At 46.4% G+C, this 16866-nt stretch overlaps 1 protein-coding gene across 4 annotated transcripts in view; it reads right to left on the bottom strand.

Moving 5' to 3' along the window:
• LOC119966288 (aromatic-L-amino-acid decarboxylase-like) overlaps positions 1-15922 on the bottom strand; it is a 195394-nt gene extending 179472 nt beyond the window's left edge. The window contains exons 1-4 of one of the 4 annotated variants that reach the window (XM_038797742.1): positions 15766-15922; positions 15094-15316; positions 14416-14529; positions 8023-8142 (exon numbers count right to left, since the gene is read on the bottom strand). In XM_038797742.1, the coding sequence (XP_038653670.1) occupies positions 8023-8142; positions 14416-14529; positions 15094-15294 (435 nt within the window). In that variant the 5' untranslated portion in view covers positions 15295-15316; positions 15766-15922. Of the gene's footprint in view, positions 1-8022; positions 8143-14415; positions 14530-15093; positions 15317-15591; positions 15610-15676; positions 15695-15765 lie in introns of those variants that run through there. The other 3 variants (XM_038797739.1, XM_038797741.1, XM_038797740.1) reach the window with 3 other exon arrangements.
• Positions 15923-16866: the final 944 nt, after the last annotated feature.

The following is a 16866-nucleotide window of genomic DNA, read 5'->3' as shown; positions in this document are numbered from 1 at the left end:
ATGCCTTACTAAAATCCATGTACATTACATCCACTGCTTTACCTTCATCCACGTGCTTGGTCACCTCCTCAAAGAATTCAATAAGACTTGTGAGGCTAGACCGACCCCTCACTAATCTGTGCTGACGATCCCAAATCAAGCAGTGTCTTTTCAGATGCTCAGAAATCCTATCCCTCAGTACCCTTTCCATTACTTTGCCTACCACCGAAGTAAGACTAACTGGCCTATAATTCCCAGGGTTATCCCTATTCCCTTTTTTGAACAGGGGCACGACATTCGCCACTCTCTAATCCCCTGCTACCACCCCTGTTGACAGTGAGGTTGAAAAGATCGTTGCCAACGACTCTGCAATTTCATCTCTTGCTTCCCATAGAATCCTTGGATATATCCCGTCAGGCCTGGGGGACTTGTCTATCCTCAAGTTTTTCAAAATGCCCAACACATCTTCCTTCCTAACAAGTATCTCCTCGAGCTTACCAGTCTGTTTCACACTGTCCTCTCCAACAATATGGCCCCTCTCATTCGTAAATACTGAAGAAAAGTACTCGTTCAAGACCTCTCCTATCTCATCAGACTTAATACACAATCTCCCGCTACTGTCCTTGATCGGACCTGCCCTTGCTCTAGTCATTCTCATATTTCTCACATATGTGTAAAAGGCCTTGGGGTTTTCCTTGATCGTACCCGCCAAAGATTTTTCATGCCCTCTCTTAGCTCTCCTAATCCCTTTCTTCAGTTCCCTCCTGGCAATCTTGTATCCCTCCAGCGCCCTGACTGAACCTTGTTTCCACAGCCTTACATAAGTATCCTTTTTCCTCTTAACAAGACATTCAACCTCTCTTGTCAACCATGGTTCCCTCACTCGACCATCTCTTCCCTGCCTGAGAGGGACATACATATCAAGGGCACGTAGTATCTGTTCCTTGAACAAGTTCCACATTTCAATTGTGTCCTTCCCTGACAGCCTATGTTCCCAACTTATGCATTTCAGTTCTTGTCTGACAGCATTGTATTTACCCTCCCCCCAATTATAAACCTTGCCCTGTAGCACGCACCTATTACACACTCCATTACTAAAGTGAAAGTCACAAAATTGTGGTCACTATCTCCAAAATGCTCCCCTATTAACAAATCTATCACTTCCCTGGTTCATTACCAAGTACCACATCCAATATGGTCTCCCCTCTGGTCGGATAATCTACATACTGTGTTAGAAAAGCTTCCTGGACACACTGCACAAACACCACCCCATCCAAACTATTTGATCTAAAGAGTTTCCACTCAATATTTGGGAAGATGAAGTCACCCATGACTACTAACCTGTGATTTCTGCATCTTTCCAAAATCTGTTTCCCAATCTGTTCCTCCACATCTCTGCTGCTATTGGGGGCCCTATAGAAAACTCCTAACAAGGTGACAGCTCCTTTCCTATTTTTGACTTCAACCCATACTACTTCAGTAGGCAGGTCCTCCTCAAACTGTCTTTCTGCAGTTGTTATACTACCTCTAATTAACAATGTAACCCCCCTCACCTCTTTTACCACCTTCCCTAATTTTATTGAAACATCGATAACCAGGAACCTCTAACAACCATTTCTACCCCTCTTCTTTCCAAGTTTCCGTGATGACCACCACATCGTAGTCCCAAGTACCGATCCATGCCTTAAGTTCACCCACCTTATTCCTGATGTTTCTTACGTTGAAGTATACATACTTCAACCCATCTCCATGCTTGCAAATACTCTCCTTTGTCAGTGTTACCTTCCCCACTGCCTCACTACATGCTTTGACGTCCTGAACATCGGTTACCTTAGTTGTTGGACTACAAATCCGGTTCCCATTCCCCTGCCAAATTAGCTTAAACCCTCCCAAAGAGTACTAGAAAACCTCCCTCCCAGGATATTGGTGCCTCTCTGACTCGGATGCAACCCGTCCTACTTGTACACTTCCCACCTTCCCCAGAATGCGCTCCAATTGTCCAAATACCTGAAGCCCTCCCTCCTACACCATTCCTGCAGCCACGTCTTCAACTGCACTCTCTCCCTATTCCTAGCCTCGCTATCACGTGGCACCAGCAACAAACCAGAGATGACAACTCTGTCTGTCCTGGCTTTAAACTTCTATCCTAACTCCCTAAACTCGTTTATTACATCCACACCCCTTTTCCTACCTACGTCGTTGGTACCAATGTGCACCATGACTTCTGGCTGCTCACCCTCCCCCTTAAGTATCCTGAAGACACGATCCGAGACACCGGTGGTATCCCTCACCATCCACATCCTACAGGAGGAGCATGCAACTGCCCTCGCCTCCATCCCCTCTTACCTTACAGAATACGGCTGCACTGTGAACCAACTGGAACTCCGCCCTCCGACTCTGTTCCCAGTCAGCTGCTCTATCTAAACTCCCGGCTCCCTTCTCGCTCTTTGAGGAAATGTAGGAAATGAAAGGAGCACCTTACTCCCTCCTCACCTAACTCCCTCAGTCACAAAACTCTCACTATAGCACTCAAATGCACCCAAATTCAGCACTCCCTCAGTCACCAAACTCTCACTATAGCACTCGAATGCACCCAAATTCAGCACTCCCTCAGTCACCAAACTCTCACTATGGCACTCAAATGCACCCAAATTCAGCACTCAGTGCAAACAAAGTCAACACTGTAGCTGGCTCACTGTTGACAATGGCCTGTCGAACGCATCTTCGCCGAGCATCTTCCCCGAGCATCTTCTCCAGCATCTTCCCCACATACGCAGCGGCATCCAATCCCTCCTTCCCCTCTGGCAAATTGATGATCCGGACATTCTGCCTCCGAGAACGATTCTCCAGGTCCTAAACCTTCTCCAACAGCTGTTTCTGTTAATCCGGTAAGATATTAATTTCCATTGCCATCGCAGTGGACTGCTCTTCTTGTTCCGCTGCCAGCTCCTGCAACTTTTGAATTGCCTGCCCCTGGGTCATCACTTTCTCCTCCAGCCGTTCGACTACCTCCTTAAATCGATGCCACCACCCGGGTCAGGTCCTCCGCACACTCCTTGCCGGGTGAACTTTAATCTAAGTATTTAACCCACTAATCCATCGTCCATTCAGCTGGCGTGGTCGAGCTTTGCTTCTCTACCATTGCATCCACCAAAATCAGAACTTCACTTCCAACCAACTTTTGATTTCTTCTTATACGACTGTTTTTTGGCCACAGCTCCATAAATTAGGGGTCGCCTTCTTTGCCTCTCGCTTTTATCCACTTATGTTGAAAAAGTCCCACAGAAATGGGACACAGAAGAAGTGGCAGCACGGTAGCATTGTGGATAGCACAATCGCTTCACAGCTCCAGGGTCCCAGGTTCGATTCCGGCTTGGGTCGTTGTCTGTGTGGAGTCTGCACATCCTCCCCGTGGGTGCGTGGGTTTCCTCCGGGTGCTCCGGTTTCCTCCCACAGTCCAAAGATGTGCAGGTTAGGTAGATTGGCCATGATAAATTGCCCTTGGTGTCCAAAATTGCCCTTAGTGTTGGGTAGGGTACTGGGTTATGGGGAGAGGGTGGAGGTGTTAACCTTGGGTAGGGTGCTCTTTCCAAGAGCCGGTGCAGACTCGATGGGCCGAATGGCCTCCTTCTGCACTGTAAATTCTATGTAATTCTATGTTAAAAAAAAATCCAGCTTAAAAGCCGTCAAAAGACCACTAAGAGCGGGAGCTGCTAAATGTGCGACCGTTCACTCCATGGTCTCCACCGGACGTCAAGGGGGACACAAGTTCAAGGTGAGAGGGGGTAGGTTCAGTGGAGATGTGCAGGGGAAGTCTTTTTACAGAGGGTGGTGGTGGCCTGGAATGTACTGCTAAGTGAGATGATTGAGGCAGATACGTTAGTGACCTTCAAGACTTATCCGGATAGACACATGAACAAATGGGGTATAGAAGGATACAGGCATTTGGTCCAGATAGGACACGTGATCAGGACATGTGATCGGCACAGGCTTGGACAGCGAAGGGCCTGTTCCTAAGCTGTATTGTTCTTTGCTCTGTGAAATTAATGACTTATTTCCGTTGCTAAATGGAAACCATCCTTCCTTCAAAGAACTCACCAGCCCACATGTACCCTCCTCACCACCATACCATCCCGAATTCAGTCACCCACCTCCCTTGCCATGCCTGCCAGCCTGGCCTCAGTGGAAACTTAGATTAACCTGGCTTTCTGGATCTATGGCTCCTTGAGGTTGGGTTCTTGTCTGCAGGCCCAGCAGTGGCTACTGCCACCAGTAGCATTTCTGTGATTCAAGAGCTCCCAACCATTTGATTGACTGGCAGCTCCTGAAGACGAGACTTCATCCCCTGAAGGAGCAAAAGGTTTTCCATGAACCAGTTAATGGTTAGGCAGCTTATGGAATTTCTTTGAGGTCTGGCCAAGGGATTGTAATAGTTTTAAGCTGTGAGATGGAGGGAGAACGAGGCCACTACCGGAGCAGTGGGAGGAAACCGGAGCACCCGGAGGAAACCCACGCAGACACGGGGAGAACATGCAGACTCCGCACAGACAGTGACCCAAGCCAGGAATCGAACCTGGGATCCTGGCGTTGTGAAGAACAGTGCTAACCACTGTGCTAATGTGCCGCCCAGGATAGACTCCTTGTATAGTACTGTTGTAATATAGAATTAAGGAATAGCAGCATCCTATCACTTTTATGAAACTGTGTTATGCGAACAAGCCTGGAGAACAACATAGACACAGAGCTCTGCAGCTCTGATGCCCTCAAGCTATCTGTTCACTTGTGCCCAAACTTAATTAATCAACCCATAACGTGACTGAAATTTACTGTCCGTTCCTGCCGTGGGTTACTTAGCGGCAAAGAGTGGGCACAAAATGAATACCCGTTGACAGCGGCGGGACCGGTAGATCCCACCATCATCCAATGACACGCCATCTCTGCTAATACGTCACAGGGGTGATGGAAACCCCTTATGAGCGATTCTTTATACCATTGTAACACACGACAAACATAATTTCTGCCCCACACTTGTTTGCAGCAAGGTCCTTACTGGCATTGGAGCCTTGCAATTTCTGCCCTATAATTGCTGGACTGCTAACAAGTTGATCTTTAATCTCTGTATATCACACAAGCACTTTGTAGCTGTTTGTATCAGCGCTAGTAGAGAGGAAATCTCATAATAAGTTGCTAAGATACATTTTACTTCACGGTTGACACAATACAGACAATCGTTGCTATGGTGAGTCATGCATAAGAGGAAAAGAAAATCTGGTCAAAGCTGACGCATACTCTTCCACTCATCAAAAATCTATAGCTATAATTTCCTTTCATCTGCAACCTGCTTCAAGTGGCAGCTGAAATATATTTGCAATCAGGTTGCTACCAGGTGACAGACACAACAACTGACCGAATAACATTCAAACCCATGCTTTGCCAACATCAAAATTACATCTCAGAAACAAAAATGGATTTAGGCTGCCTGTCTGCTATTATCGCAGGATGCAGGAAATCAATGTCAGCAGCAGATTCACAGATTCCAATTAAATTGGAAAGGTTTTTACCATCATAAACATTTAACAATTTTGCACATGCTGAAATGCAAGCAATCATATGCTCCTAACAAAGGGATTGACATTTGCAAAGGATAAACATCAAATAATGGGAATAATGGCACACAGGCTGTAATATTTGAGCTATTTTTATCAAAGATCACTGCTTTTGAACAGTTATTGCTTTCACTATCTGAAAAAAAAATCTTTGGTACAAATCAGTATTATTATCACCAGTTTTAGTTTGCTTTAACCATGTAAGATTCACAAGGAAATTAGCTTAGTTGGCTAGACGGCTGGGTTGTGATGCGGAGTGACATTATCAGCACAGGCTCAATTCCTGTACCGACTGAGGTTATCTATAGAGGCCCGTCTTCTCAACCTTGCCCTTTGCCCGAGGTGTGGTAACCCTCAGGTTAAATCACCAACAGTCAGCTCTTCCCTTCAAAAGGGGAGAGCAGCCTATGGCCCTTGGGGCTATGGCGATTTACATTTCACCATTAAATAACGATTCAGCTGAAGCAAGGGCCTGTATTTTCCAATCCAACCTGAAATCAAGCAGCTTGGTTGCAGAAAAAACAGGAAAATAAGGATGAACCGAACTGCTACATCATTATCCTGATCCATTCTTTTCTCCTCTATCATTCTGGCAGAGAAGGGAAGGTACCCCTTCAGCAACTACTGCATGAAAATGGTGACAAGCAAGGCTACTCTTGTCGTTACTGAAAAGGCCAATCCCAGTGACAGCTCAGAAAGTATGATGGGAAACCCCAGGGAGCACTGGCAAACTTTCCTTGTTCATTGGTGGACCTCCCATCCCAAGATAAGACCCCAGCACTAACGTGTAAACATGTGTTTGGTCCTTCTGCTCTTTAAATTGTGGTTTCCGTCCTTTCTATTACAGCAGCAGGGCTCTGGCTGCAGCACCAGCGCATTTGGCTCTGCAGTAATGCAGGTTTGTCCTTTAAATATACCCAGTCACAGGAAATGGAAGTTTCTTGCATGGCCAGCATTTATTGTCCATCCCTCATTTCCCTTGAGAAGGTGGTTGTGAGCCACTTTATGGTATTCTGCAGTCCGATTAGTGATACCATCCCACAGCGTTGTTGGGGAGTTTCAGGATATTGTCCAAGCAGCATGGACAAATGGGCATTTATTTTTATGTCAGGATAGTGCGAGACTTGGAGGGGAACTAGCAGGTAGTGGTGTTCTCATGTGGCTTTTGTTCTTTGAGGTGGTCCAGGTCTTGTGCCTCAGAGGTGCTGTTGACTAGTTGCTGCACTGGTCAGCTGGCATAGCCATAGTGTGCCTGTGGTGAGGAAGAAGTATGAGCAACTTCAACAGAAAAGACAATTGCGTGTTTTGTATGTTTTGCATTTATGGTTGCTCGAGAGAATACACTGGAGACTTCCAGTTACAACCAGGAGCTTTATTAACAAGATGCAATGGCGACTATATACAGGCACAGAGCAATGATGATTAGATCTTCACTCTCTGGCTCTCGGATCCGCACTGCCCTGGCCCCTGTTTCAAGGGCTTCACGCTTCCTCTCTAATGGTCGGGATTTGCGCTCTCATGAATGATTGGTCCCGAACCAGTTATGTGGACCGCAAGGCTCATCTCTTAAGGGGGCCACCCTTCCACAAGTCCAACTTAATCCCCAGTGATATAATCTGATGAACAATTACAAACTGTAATCATTCATACTGTTCTAAACGGCTTGTTTTTGACTGAAACAGCTGATTCGAATGTATGTTTTACGAATTAAAGCATCAATTTAAATAATGCCCTGAAGAGACAAAAAGAATGGGACATTTTCTGGCTGTAGTTGAGGATTTGGAGTCCAGCGGTAAGCCTTCACTTTCTGCTTCCTACACCTCGTCAACAATGTGTTCAACAGTCTATCTCCTTCATCAATGGCACAAAAGGACAGGGACACAACTGCATGGAAGGAAGTAGGGTAATTAGAGTCAAATTAGACACAGAAAGATAAAGTGAGGGAAGGATACAGAAAGATACATAAAGTGAGGGAAAGAAAGGCTGGATTAAGAGAGAGAAATAAATAAACGGGAAATGAGAGAGATACATTTTAAAATTCTCCAGAACAATTTTCTACCAATAGGAGTGAAACTTGGGAGGTTTAATCGTTCCTTGTCTGGGCCTTCAAGATTAAGTTCAGATCAAGCCATTATTATCTTAACAACATGAATCTGCTGCCCTAAATGGCTATGGAGTGATTCATACATACTTGTGACTTTTGTGGATATTGACAGTGAGTTCATTGTATTTGCTAGCTATATGTGGAGTGGCGAAAATTGTCAAGCAATTTATTGCATTTCACTACTTCTGACGATTGCTTCTTGGTCATAAATTGCTGAATTTTGTACTCACGAATAATGACAGGTGCTATGAATTCACCCTGATTTTTCCAGCAATTCCTATGCAATTGTAAAGTTTCCAATCTTTATAACCGACGATTGAACTTTTTTTTTACCTGTATCACTCCACCACCTTCTCCGCCAGTCTCAACTAGAAAATCTTCAGGCAGATTCAGCATCTTCCCCAGCCAGTCAAGCATCACAGTCTCTAACTCCGTACATGCGGGGCTCGAAGCCTGAAAGTAAAAACAGGAATTTGCTTACACCACATGAGCTAAACATAAAAGTCACATCACAACATTGTTCTAATACTGTTCAAAAGGAGGAGACATAAATATATATTTTTAAAAATATTTTTATTCTCCTTTTTCACATTTTCTCCCAAATTTACACCCAACAATAAACAATCAATAACGAATGCAATGTCAATCCCCATTTCAATAACAACGTTCCCATCCTCCCACCGATATGAACTGGATCGGCTCATCGGTCGTTGAAGCCTAAACCAAAAGCGAATGAACCGGCAAGGGCAGTCATAATTTATTTTCACTGGTACTATAGAATCATAGAATGTACAGTGAAGAAGGAGGCCATTCAGCCCATCGAGTCTGCAGCAGCTCTTGGAAAGAGCACCCTATCCAAGCCCACATCTCCACCCTATCTCCATAAACCAGTAGCCCCACCCAACACTAAGGACAATTTTGGACACTAAGGGAAATTTAGCATGGCCAATCCACCTAACCTGCACATCTTTGGACTGTGGGAGGAAACCGGAGCACCCGGAGGAAACCCACGCACACATGGGGACAACGTGTAGACTCCGCACAGGCAGTGACCCAAGCCGGGAATTGAACCTCGGGCCCTGGAGCTGTGAAGCAATTATGCTAACCACTATGCTACCATGCTGCCCTGAAGGAGAAGGAGACGGTCCATGTGAAGGAGAAGGTCCTGAGTTGGGCGAAACAGAAGTATATGGTACATAGAACATACAGTGCAGAAGAAAGCCATTCGGCCCATCGCATCTGCACCGACCCAATTAAACCCTCATTTCCACCCTATCCCTGCAACCTAATAACCCCTCCTAACTTTTGTTTTGGTCACTAAGGGCAATTTATCATGGCCAATCCACCTAACCTGCACGTCTCTGGACTGTGGGAGGAAACCGGAGCACCCAGAGGAAACCCACACAGACTCCGCAAAGACAGTGACCCAGCGGGGAATCGAATCTGGGACCCTGGTGCTGTGAAGCCACAGTGCTATCCACTTGTGTTACAGTGCTGCCCACAGAAGTGTGAGGTGAAGGGGGCAGGATCTGGTATTCGCATATACCAGGACCTAACCATGGAGCTGGCAAGAAAGCAGATGGCCTTTCAGCTGACGGAAGGCAGCACTGTACAGGAGTGTGTGAAGTTTGGCATGGTGTATCCAGTGAAGTTGATAGTGACATACAACTCCAAGGACCTCTACTTTGAGATGATGGAGGCAGCAGAGGCTTTTGTGAAGGCAGAAGGACTGGGGCAAAAATGAGACTGGGATCTGGTCTTGGAGTGAGGGTAGGGTGTTGGAAGGCTGCATATAGTCCTATTTCATGTTGTTATTTGGGATTTAAGTGTGTAGTTGCCTGTTTTTCACCATGGCAGTTTTTGGGGGTTTGTACGTTTGAACTGGGTTTGTTTATCTGATTTATTTGTTTTTTAGGGACTGGGCGGAGGAGGGCTGTCCTGCTGGGTTAGGATGGAGGAGGTTTTGTGTCGGGGGTCGGGGCTCAGGGGGCAGGTAATGGCACCACTTCTGATGGCCCCGAGCAAGTATTCTGGGAGTCTGGTGGTGGCAATGCTGACGATTTGAGGCAGCATTTTAAGTTGGGGGCTGGGTATGGCGGGATGCCGATCAGGGAGAATCACAAGTTTGAGCCAGGGAGGCTGGATGGTTGGTTTTGGAGATGGGAGGAGAGAGAGATCAGGAAAGAGCCATTCCTGGGAGGACATTCTGCGAGGTTGGAAGAGTTGGGGGAGAAGCGTGGACTGGCGCAAGGGGAAGGATTTAGGTACTTGCAGCACCAAGACTTTGCAAGGAACGAGTTTCCGAGCTTCCCGATCGTGCTGGTCTCCTTGTTTTTGGAAGAAGTATGGATGCCAGGGGGATTGGAGAATGAGGTGGTGTCGGCAATGTACGGAAAGGTTTTGGAGGAGGGCAAGGGGTGTCCATGGAAAGGATTAAGACCAAGTGGGAAGAAGAGTTGGGGGAGGTAAAGAAATAATATTTGTGGTATGAGGTGCTACGAAGGGTGAACGCCTCAACCTCTTGCATGAGGTTGGGGCTGATACAGTTGAAGGTCATATATAGGGCGACCCTCACGAGGGCGACGATGAGCAGGCTCTTCGAGGGAGTGGAGGATGTCTGTGAGCGGTGTGGGACGGCCCTGCAAATCATGTAGATATGTTTAGGTCCTGTCCGAAGCTGGAGAGGTATTGGAGGGAGATCTTTCGCATCATCTCAGGGGTACTACATTTGGACTTGAAACCGGGTCCCTTAGAGGCCATTTTCGAGGTGTCGCACCGGCCCGAGCTGCAGGGACAGATGTTTTAGCCTTTACCTTGCTAATTGCCTGGAAGCGAGTCCTGTTGGGGTAGAGATCAGCTTCTCCGCCCTGAGCCTCGGTGTGACAACCTACTTGAATTCTTCACCCTTGAGAAGGTGAAATTTGAGCTCAGCGGAACGGAGGGGTTTTACAATTCATAGGGATGGTTTATCATGCACTTTCGGAAACATGTTGCCACTAAACACTAGGGGCGGGGATGGGTTCACTTTTTCACTGTATTGTTGTTAACTTTTACCTGGAATGTACAAATGGATGTATTGGACTGTGTGTTGAGGGGATTATTGTTTTTTGGGATTGTTATTTTGTTTGTTTTTCATTTGATTGATGAAAATGTGGAGAATAAAAAGATTTTTTTTAAAAGATAAAAAGGTAGACTCCAAGTCTACCTTTCCAACACAGCCACAAATCTCCCCTTAGCTACTACCAGTAATTGCCAACCACATCTCTAAATCCCCAGGTGAAGGTCATCACAATAAGGTGAAGGTGATCCCAATAATCATCACGGAGGACAGTTTGCATGTGTAGAGGTACCCATCCCAATGAGGTTGTGTAAAATTGGACGGGGTATGGAGTGTTTAAAATTTTGAATAAAAAATACTAGATTACCTTCTGCCACATTGCACACAGCCTCCAAGACCAAGTGCAGGTTTCAAGCTGAGCAAAGTTGGAGGGCAGGGTGGAAATTATACCGACAAAATGGAGAGGGTTTGATTGGAGGCAGAAAAAGGATGAAAGTGGGGGCAATTGGGAGAGAAGGGTTTAAGAGATGGTGGCTGAAGGAAGTGGATGAGGCAACATGTAGGGGGTGGTGAGGAGCAAGGAACAGGAATAGGAGGGGGACAGGGGGAGAAGGATAAGATGTAAGGCACGATCCGATTGCCACATTGTGCCTGAAAGTCAGCTCGCCGTGGCTCAGCATGGCCGATAAAAGCCTAGAGACCCTTCTCCCAGGATCTACCCCGCTCGCAATGCGTCGTGAGTTCTAACGCGATCTTGTGAGTCATTGACATGTAAACTCTGCCATTGTGGGCAGGAACACTTTTTGGCAAATCTGCGTATTGCAACAAGACAGCTTGTCTCATTTTAATGTGCAGATTCCCGAGGTATCTGAGACTTTGGGATCTATCTCCATCGCCATTGGGGACCTCGGGCATGCGTGTTTGGTACTGGTCTCTGCAAACTGGGACCAGATGGAACGGCACTCATGGGGGTCTCCCAGGAAATTGGAGGCTCCAGCTGCATGTCCTTTGGGTCAGGTGCTGCCCTGGCACTGCTGGTGAAACCTGGCTGCCAGCCTGGTACTGCCAAGATGCCCAAATGGTACTGCCAACTGGGTGCTAGGTTGCACTGCCAATGTGCTTAGCTGGCAAAAATGTTGCAAAACGATCGGGCCAGGTGTTCTCTACATGGGGGTGTGGGGGGGGGGGCTCCCCCCATAGTACATTCAGGCTGGGGGGATGCGCGTGGGAGATGTTTCTGGGGTCACAGAGATCTCTCGCTACACTGGGGAGTTCAGGCAAGCGGAAACACTCTCAATGGGAAAGGATTGCAAAGAACTGCAATCCTACCACCAGGTCTCCGTTTTTCTTCTCAGGAAGGATTGGATTCTGCTTCTGGTTCAATGCAAGAGATTTGGGGGAGGAAGTTGATTGCCTCCTCCTCCAGATCTCTACTATATCAAGAAGGATCTGTCTGTCACTGGGGAATTGATGAAAGATTAACTAAGGGGGGGTGGGGAGAGGGAAGAAGGTGTGCAGCATCACTGGGAGGGGGTAAAGAGAGGAGAGAGCATCACAGGGGGTGTGGGAAATAGTGTTCACAGCGTCACTAGGGAGAGACATAAGAACATAAGAACATAAGAACATAAGAACTCGGAGCAGGAGTAGGCCATCTGGCCCCTCGAGCCTGCTCCGTCATTCAACGAGATCATGGCTGATCTTTTGTGGTCTCAGCTCCACTTTCCGGCCCAAACACCATAACCCTTAATCCCTTTATTCGTCAAAAAACTATCTATCTTTACCTTAAAAACATTTAATGAAGGAGCCTCAATTGCTTCACTGGGCAAGGAATTCCATAGATTCACAACCCTTTGGGTGAAGAAGTTCCTCCTAAACTCAGTCCTAAATCTACTTCCCCTTATTTTGAGGCTATGTCCCCTAGTTCTGCTTTCACCCACCAGTGGAAACAACCTGCCCGCATCTATCCTATCTATTCCCTTCATAATTTTAAATGTTTCTATAAGATCCCCCCTCATCCTTCTAAATTCCAACGAGTACAGTCCCTTCTACTCAACCTCTCCTCGTAATCCAACCCCTTCAGCTCTGGGATTAACCTAGTGAATCTCCTCTGCACATCCTCCAGTGCCAGTACGTCCTTTCTCAAGTAAGGAGACCAAAACTGAACACAATACTCCAGGTGTGGCCTCACTAACACCTTACACAATTGCAGCATAACCTCCCTAGTCTTAAACTCCATCCCTCTAGCAATGAAGGACAAAATTCCATTTGCCTTCTTAATCACCTGTAGCACCTGTAAACCAACTTTTTGTGACTCATGCACTAGCACACCCAGGTCTCTCTGCACAGCAGCATGCTTTAATATTTTAGCGTTTAAATAATAATCCCGTTTGCTGTTATTCCTACCAAATGGATAACCTCACATTTGTCAACATTGTATTCCATCTGCCAGACCCTAGCCCATTCACTTAACCTATCCAAATCCCTCTGCAGACTTCCAGTATCCTCTGCACGTTTCGCTTTACCACTCGTCTTAGTGTCATCTGCAAACTTGGACACATTGCCCATGGTCCCCAACTCCAAATGAGCTATGTAAATTGTGAACAATTCTGGGCCCAACACGGATCCCAGAGGGACACCACTAGCTACTGATTGCCAACCAGAGAAACACCCATTAATCCCCACTCTTTGCTTTCTATTAATTAACCAATCCTCTATCCACTACTTTACCCTTAATGCCATGCATCTTTATCTTATGCAGCAGCCTTTTGTGTGGCACCTTGTCAAAGGCTTTCTGGAAATTCAGATATACCACATCCATTGGCTCCCGGTTATCTACTGCACTGGTAATGTCCTCAAAAAATTCCACTAAATTAGTTAGGCACGACCTGCCCTTTATGAACCCATGCTGTGTCTGCCCAATGGGACAATTTCTATCCAGATGCCTCGTTATTTCTTCCTTGATGAAAGATTCCAGCATCTTCCCTACTACCGAAGTTAAGCTCACTGGCCCATAATTTCCTGCTCTCTGTCTACCTCCTTTTTTAAACAGTGGTGTCATGATTGCTAATTTCTAATCCACCGGGGCCACCCCAGAGTCTAGTGAATTTTGGTAAATCATCACTAGTGCATCTGCAATTTCCCTAGCCATCTCATTGAGACAGTGAGGCTTGTGTAGTTTTACTGAAAGGAATTTGAGGAGACAATTAATGGATATGCCTAAAGTATGGGGCGTCTGGAAAGAGCAGTGAGAAACTATTTTGCATTGGTAGAAGGGATGAGATGCGGAAGACACCAATACTAGTCAAATGGCAAAAGAATCAACAGGATATGTGATCTGCTGCAAATTCACACTGACATTTAATAATATGCTGAGTGGCAGTTTAACAATATTGTCAAATTGATCTGTTATTGATTTGCAACTTCCTCAATCTGCAATAATCTCTTGTGCACAGAAAAACAATGTCCTGACGATTACATGAACTCAGGCAGTTGGTATCAACACCAAATAAAGTTTCCTCCAAAATTGTTTTTTTAAAGAAAAAGAACAGCCATGATAAACAGGAGAAAAACGCTCACTCGGTGCCATTGCACTCTACTAACTGGCGTGTTTGAATGCATTTGTCCGTTATCACTAAATGTCGTGTGTAAAACAGAAAGAAGGTTCTTACCCAGGAAAATCCAACGCAACCGATGCCACCACACAACATGTCACCCAGAAAACCAGGTAAGGAGATAGCGGCGGGGAAATATGCATGAAAGTGAGGACTTTGCCAGTGGGTTACCTGAGAACGAAAACACATGATCACATTAAATACAATGTACATTACAAAAGGAGGTGTCAAAAAACTCCTACCGATCGCCAATGTGATGTTCACTGATCTCACTAATCAACCCTGTGTGGAGATTGCCTATTCTCCCCGTGTCTGTGTGGGTTTCCTCCCACAGTCCAAAGATGTGCAGTTTAGGTGGATTGGCCATGCTAAATTGCCCAAAGGTTGGGTTGGGTTAGGGGGCTAGGGTGAGAGATTGGGTCTCAGTGGGGTGCTCTTTCTGAGGTTCAGCGCAGACTCGATGGGACGAATGGCCTCCTTCTGCACTGGAGGGCTTCTAGAAAAAATAAACTAAATCCCAATCCATATTTACTGCTGCCTGCTATAATAACTGGGTGTTTGGTTTAATTCTTACACAATGTGACTTTCCAAGTTGTCAGTTCTTGATCTTGTCATTCAAACACATGGCAACAGGTAGTTTGAGAATAATTTTTTCAGCATTTCTTAATTCCGGGGAGCAGGTTTATGCAGAAATTTTTAAATCAGGGAATGAACTTGTGGGTTAAATTTGCTCACCCCCGGCATAATGACTCTCTCGATGTCCGCCATCAGATCCTCAAAGCTTTCGGGTCCCTGGGGTGCGCTGTCCGGAATGAGGGGTCGTAGATACCCGGGCTGCACTGCCGGATAAACGCGACGTTGTTCGATGGTTTCCCAGTAATCAATGATATAATCCACCATCTCTTTACCCCTCGTTCGAAATTCTTCCAAATCCATGGCTTTTTACTTCAGATTCCAACTAAAGGGAAATGCAGAATTTTCATCAAAAATAAAACAATCGGGAATTGTTGCACAGCCGAAAGAAACACAGAGATCGATATACGACCTAACTGCTGACAGCAAAATGAGCGCACGTCCCTTCAAAGGTAAAGTGACTGAGTCCAGGTCAAATTCAATTGTTGCGAACTATTTGTGTAATTCCCTGCGCGCCTACCCAGCTTCACCAACCTAATTGCAAATGTATAAAACAGTCTATTTTACTCATCGTAACATCTGCTAACATTGCCTTGTTACATTTAACATGGTTGACGTTGCAATAATTCCTAATCCGAATGTATTAAACGCCGTTTCAAGGTGTGCAGTAGCTTGCTTGGTTTACCGGCGATTAAACTAACTGGTTATCAAAATCTATGGATCCGCTATTGAAAATATTGATGCACGTTTTCATGTGGCAGGTACTGTACTCACATGTGATCACAATGACGCTGACATGTACTTTGTCCCTTTTGAGATTTCAGGCAAAATGTTCTCTTATACAGTGAGAGAAACACAAGTCGCAGTCCCAGCCAATCAGAGACAGGCAGCGCTCAAGCCTGTCAACAAACAGGATCAAGCTCCCCCTCCCTTCGGATTTGCAAACAGGATTTAGCAGTCTAATAATGCAACACCAAATATTGCCTGGATCAAAGAACTTTGGACATTCGACTCATTGTGCCTGTGCTCACTGAAAGAGAGCCTAATCCTAATCCCATTGTCCAGCTCCTTGTAGAATCACTGGGCAGAATGTCTGACCCCTTCCACTCGGCAACTTTGGTGGTATTTCATCAGACAGGAAGGTGAGGGGGCTTATCACCACCTTCCCATTTCCACACTGAATAAACTTGAGGTGGGAAGACCATCGAAGGATTTCCTGTTGCCAGCTATGGGCCTTAAATAGGTGATTATCTTTGTTTAGAATGTTAGCAGTTTAGAAGAATGATCCGTCTTGTAACAGGACTTTCTCAAAGTCTGGAACATGGTCGTCACGCGCCGCAGCTCTCCCGTCAGGTGTAGTGGCTGTCGTTAGGGAGCCGCGGCTCAGGGAGCCGCGGCTCAGGAATCTGTACCTCCATCAATATCCATTCCGGTGGCTGGCGGAGTGGAGGGCTGTGGCTGCCAGGGTGACCAGGATCGGGGACGTGCTGGGTGGCAAAGAAGTGGGCTGGATGACGTCCTACGAGCTTGCCAAGCGCGGAGCGGTATCCATCCAGCTCGCAACCGAAGCCATCCAAAGCCTTAAAATGGTCGTGCTTGGCCCCGAGGGCACACTCGAACTTGAGGCAGCACAGATGTGCGGTGGTGTCCCGTCTGAGTGGACCTCTGCTCAGACGGAATTCCACATTGGTCCCAAGCCCCTGGGCATCGGTACCCCACAGCCCCAGCTGCCTCGCGGAAATACCCTCCGTGCCCTTTTGCACCACGTGAAGGGGTTTCCTGTACGGCCTGCTCTTTCCACCTCCTTGTCCGCCGACCAGATACTCCTTGGCGGGCCTCGTTGCTGTCCGATAGTGGAGGTCCCCACTGGAGGTC

The sequence above is a fragment of the Scyliorhinus canicula genome, chromosome 5 (assembly GCF_902713615.1).
Source record: "Scyliorhinus canicula chromosome 5, sScyCan1.1, whole genome shotgun sequence".
NCBI classification, from domain to species: domain Eukaryota; kingdom Metazoa; phylum Chordata; class Chondrichthyes; order Carcharhiniformes; family Scyliorhinidae; genus Scyliorhinus; species Scyliorhinus canicula.
The sequence above is the reverse complement of the archived record's forward strand: the minus strand, read 5'-3'. Positions and strand labels throughout refer to the sequence as shown.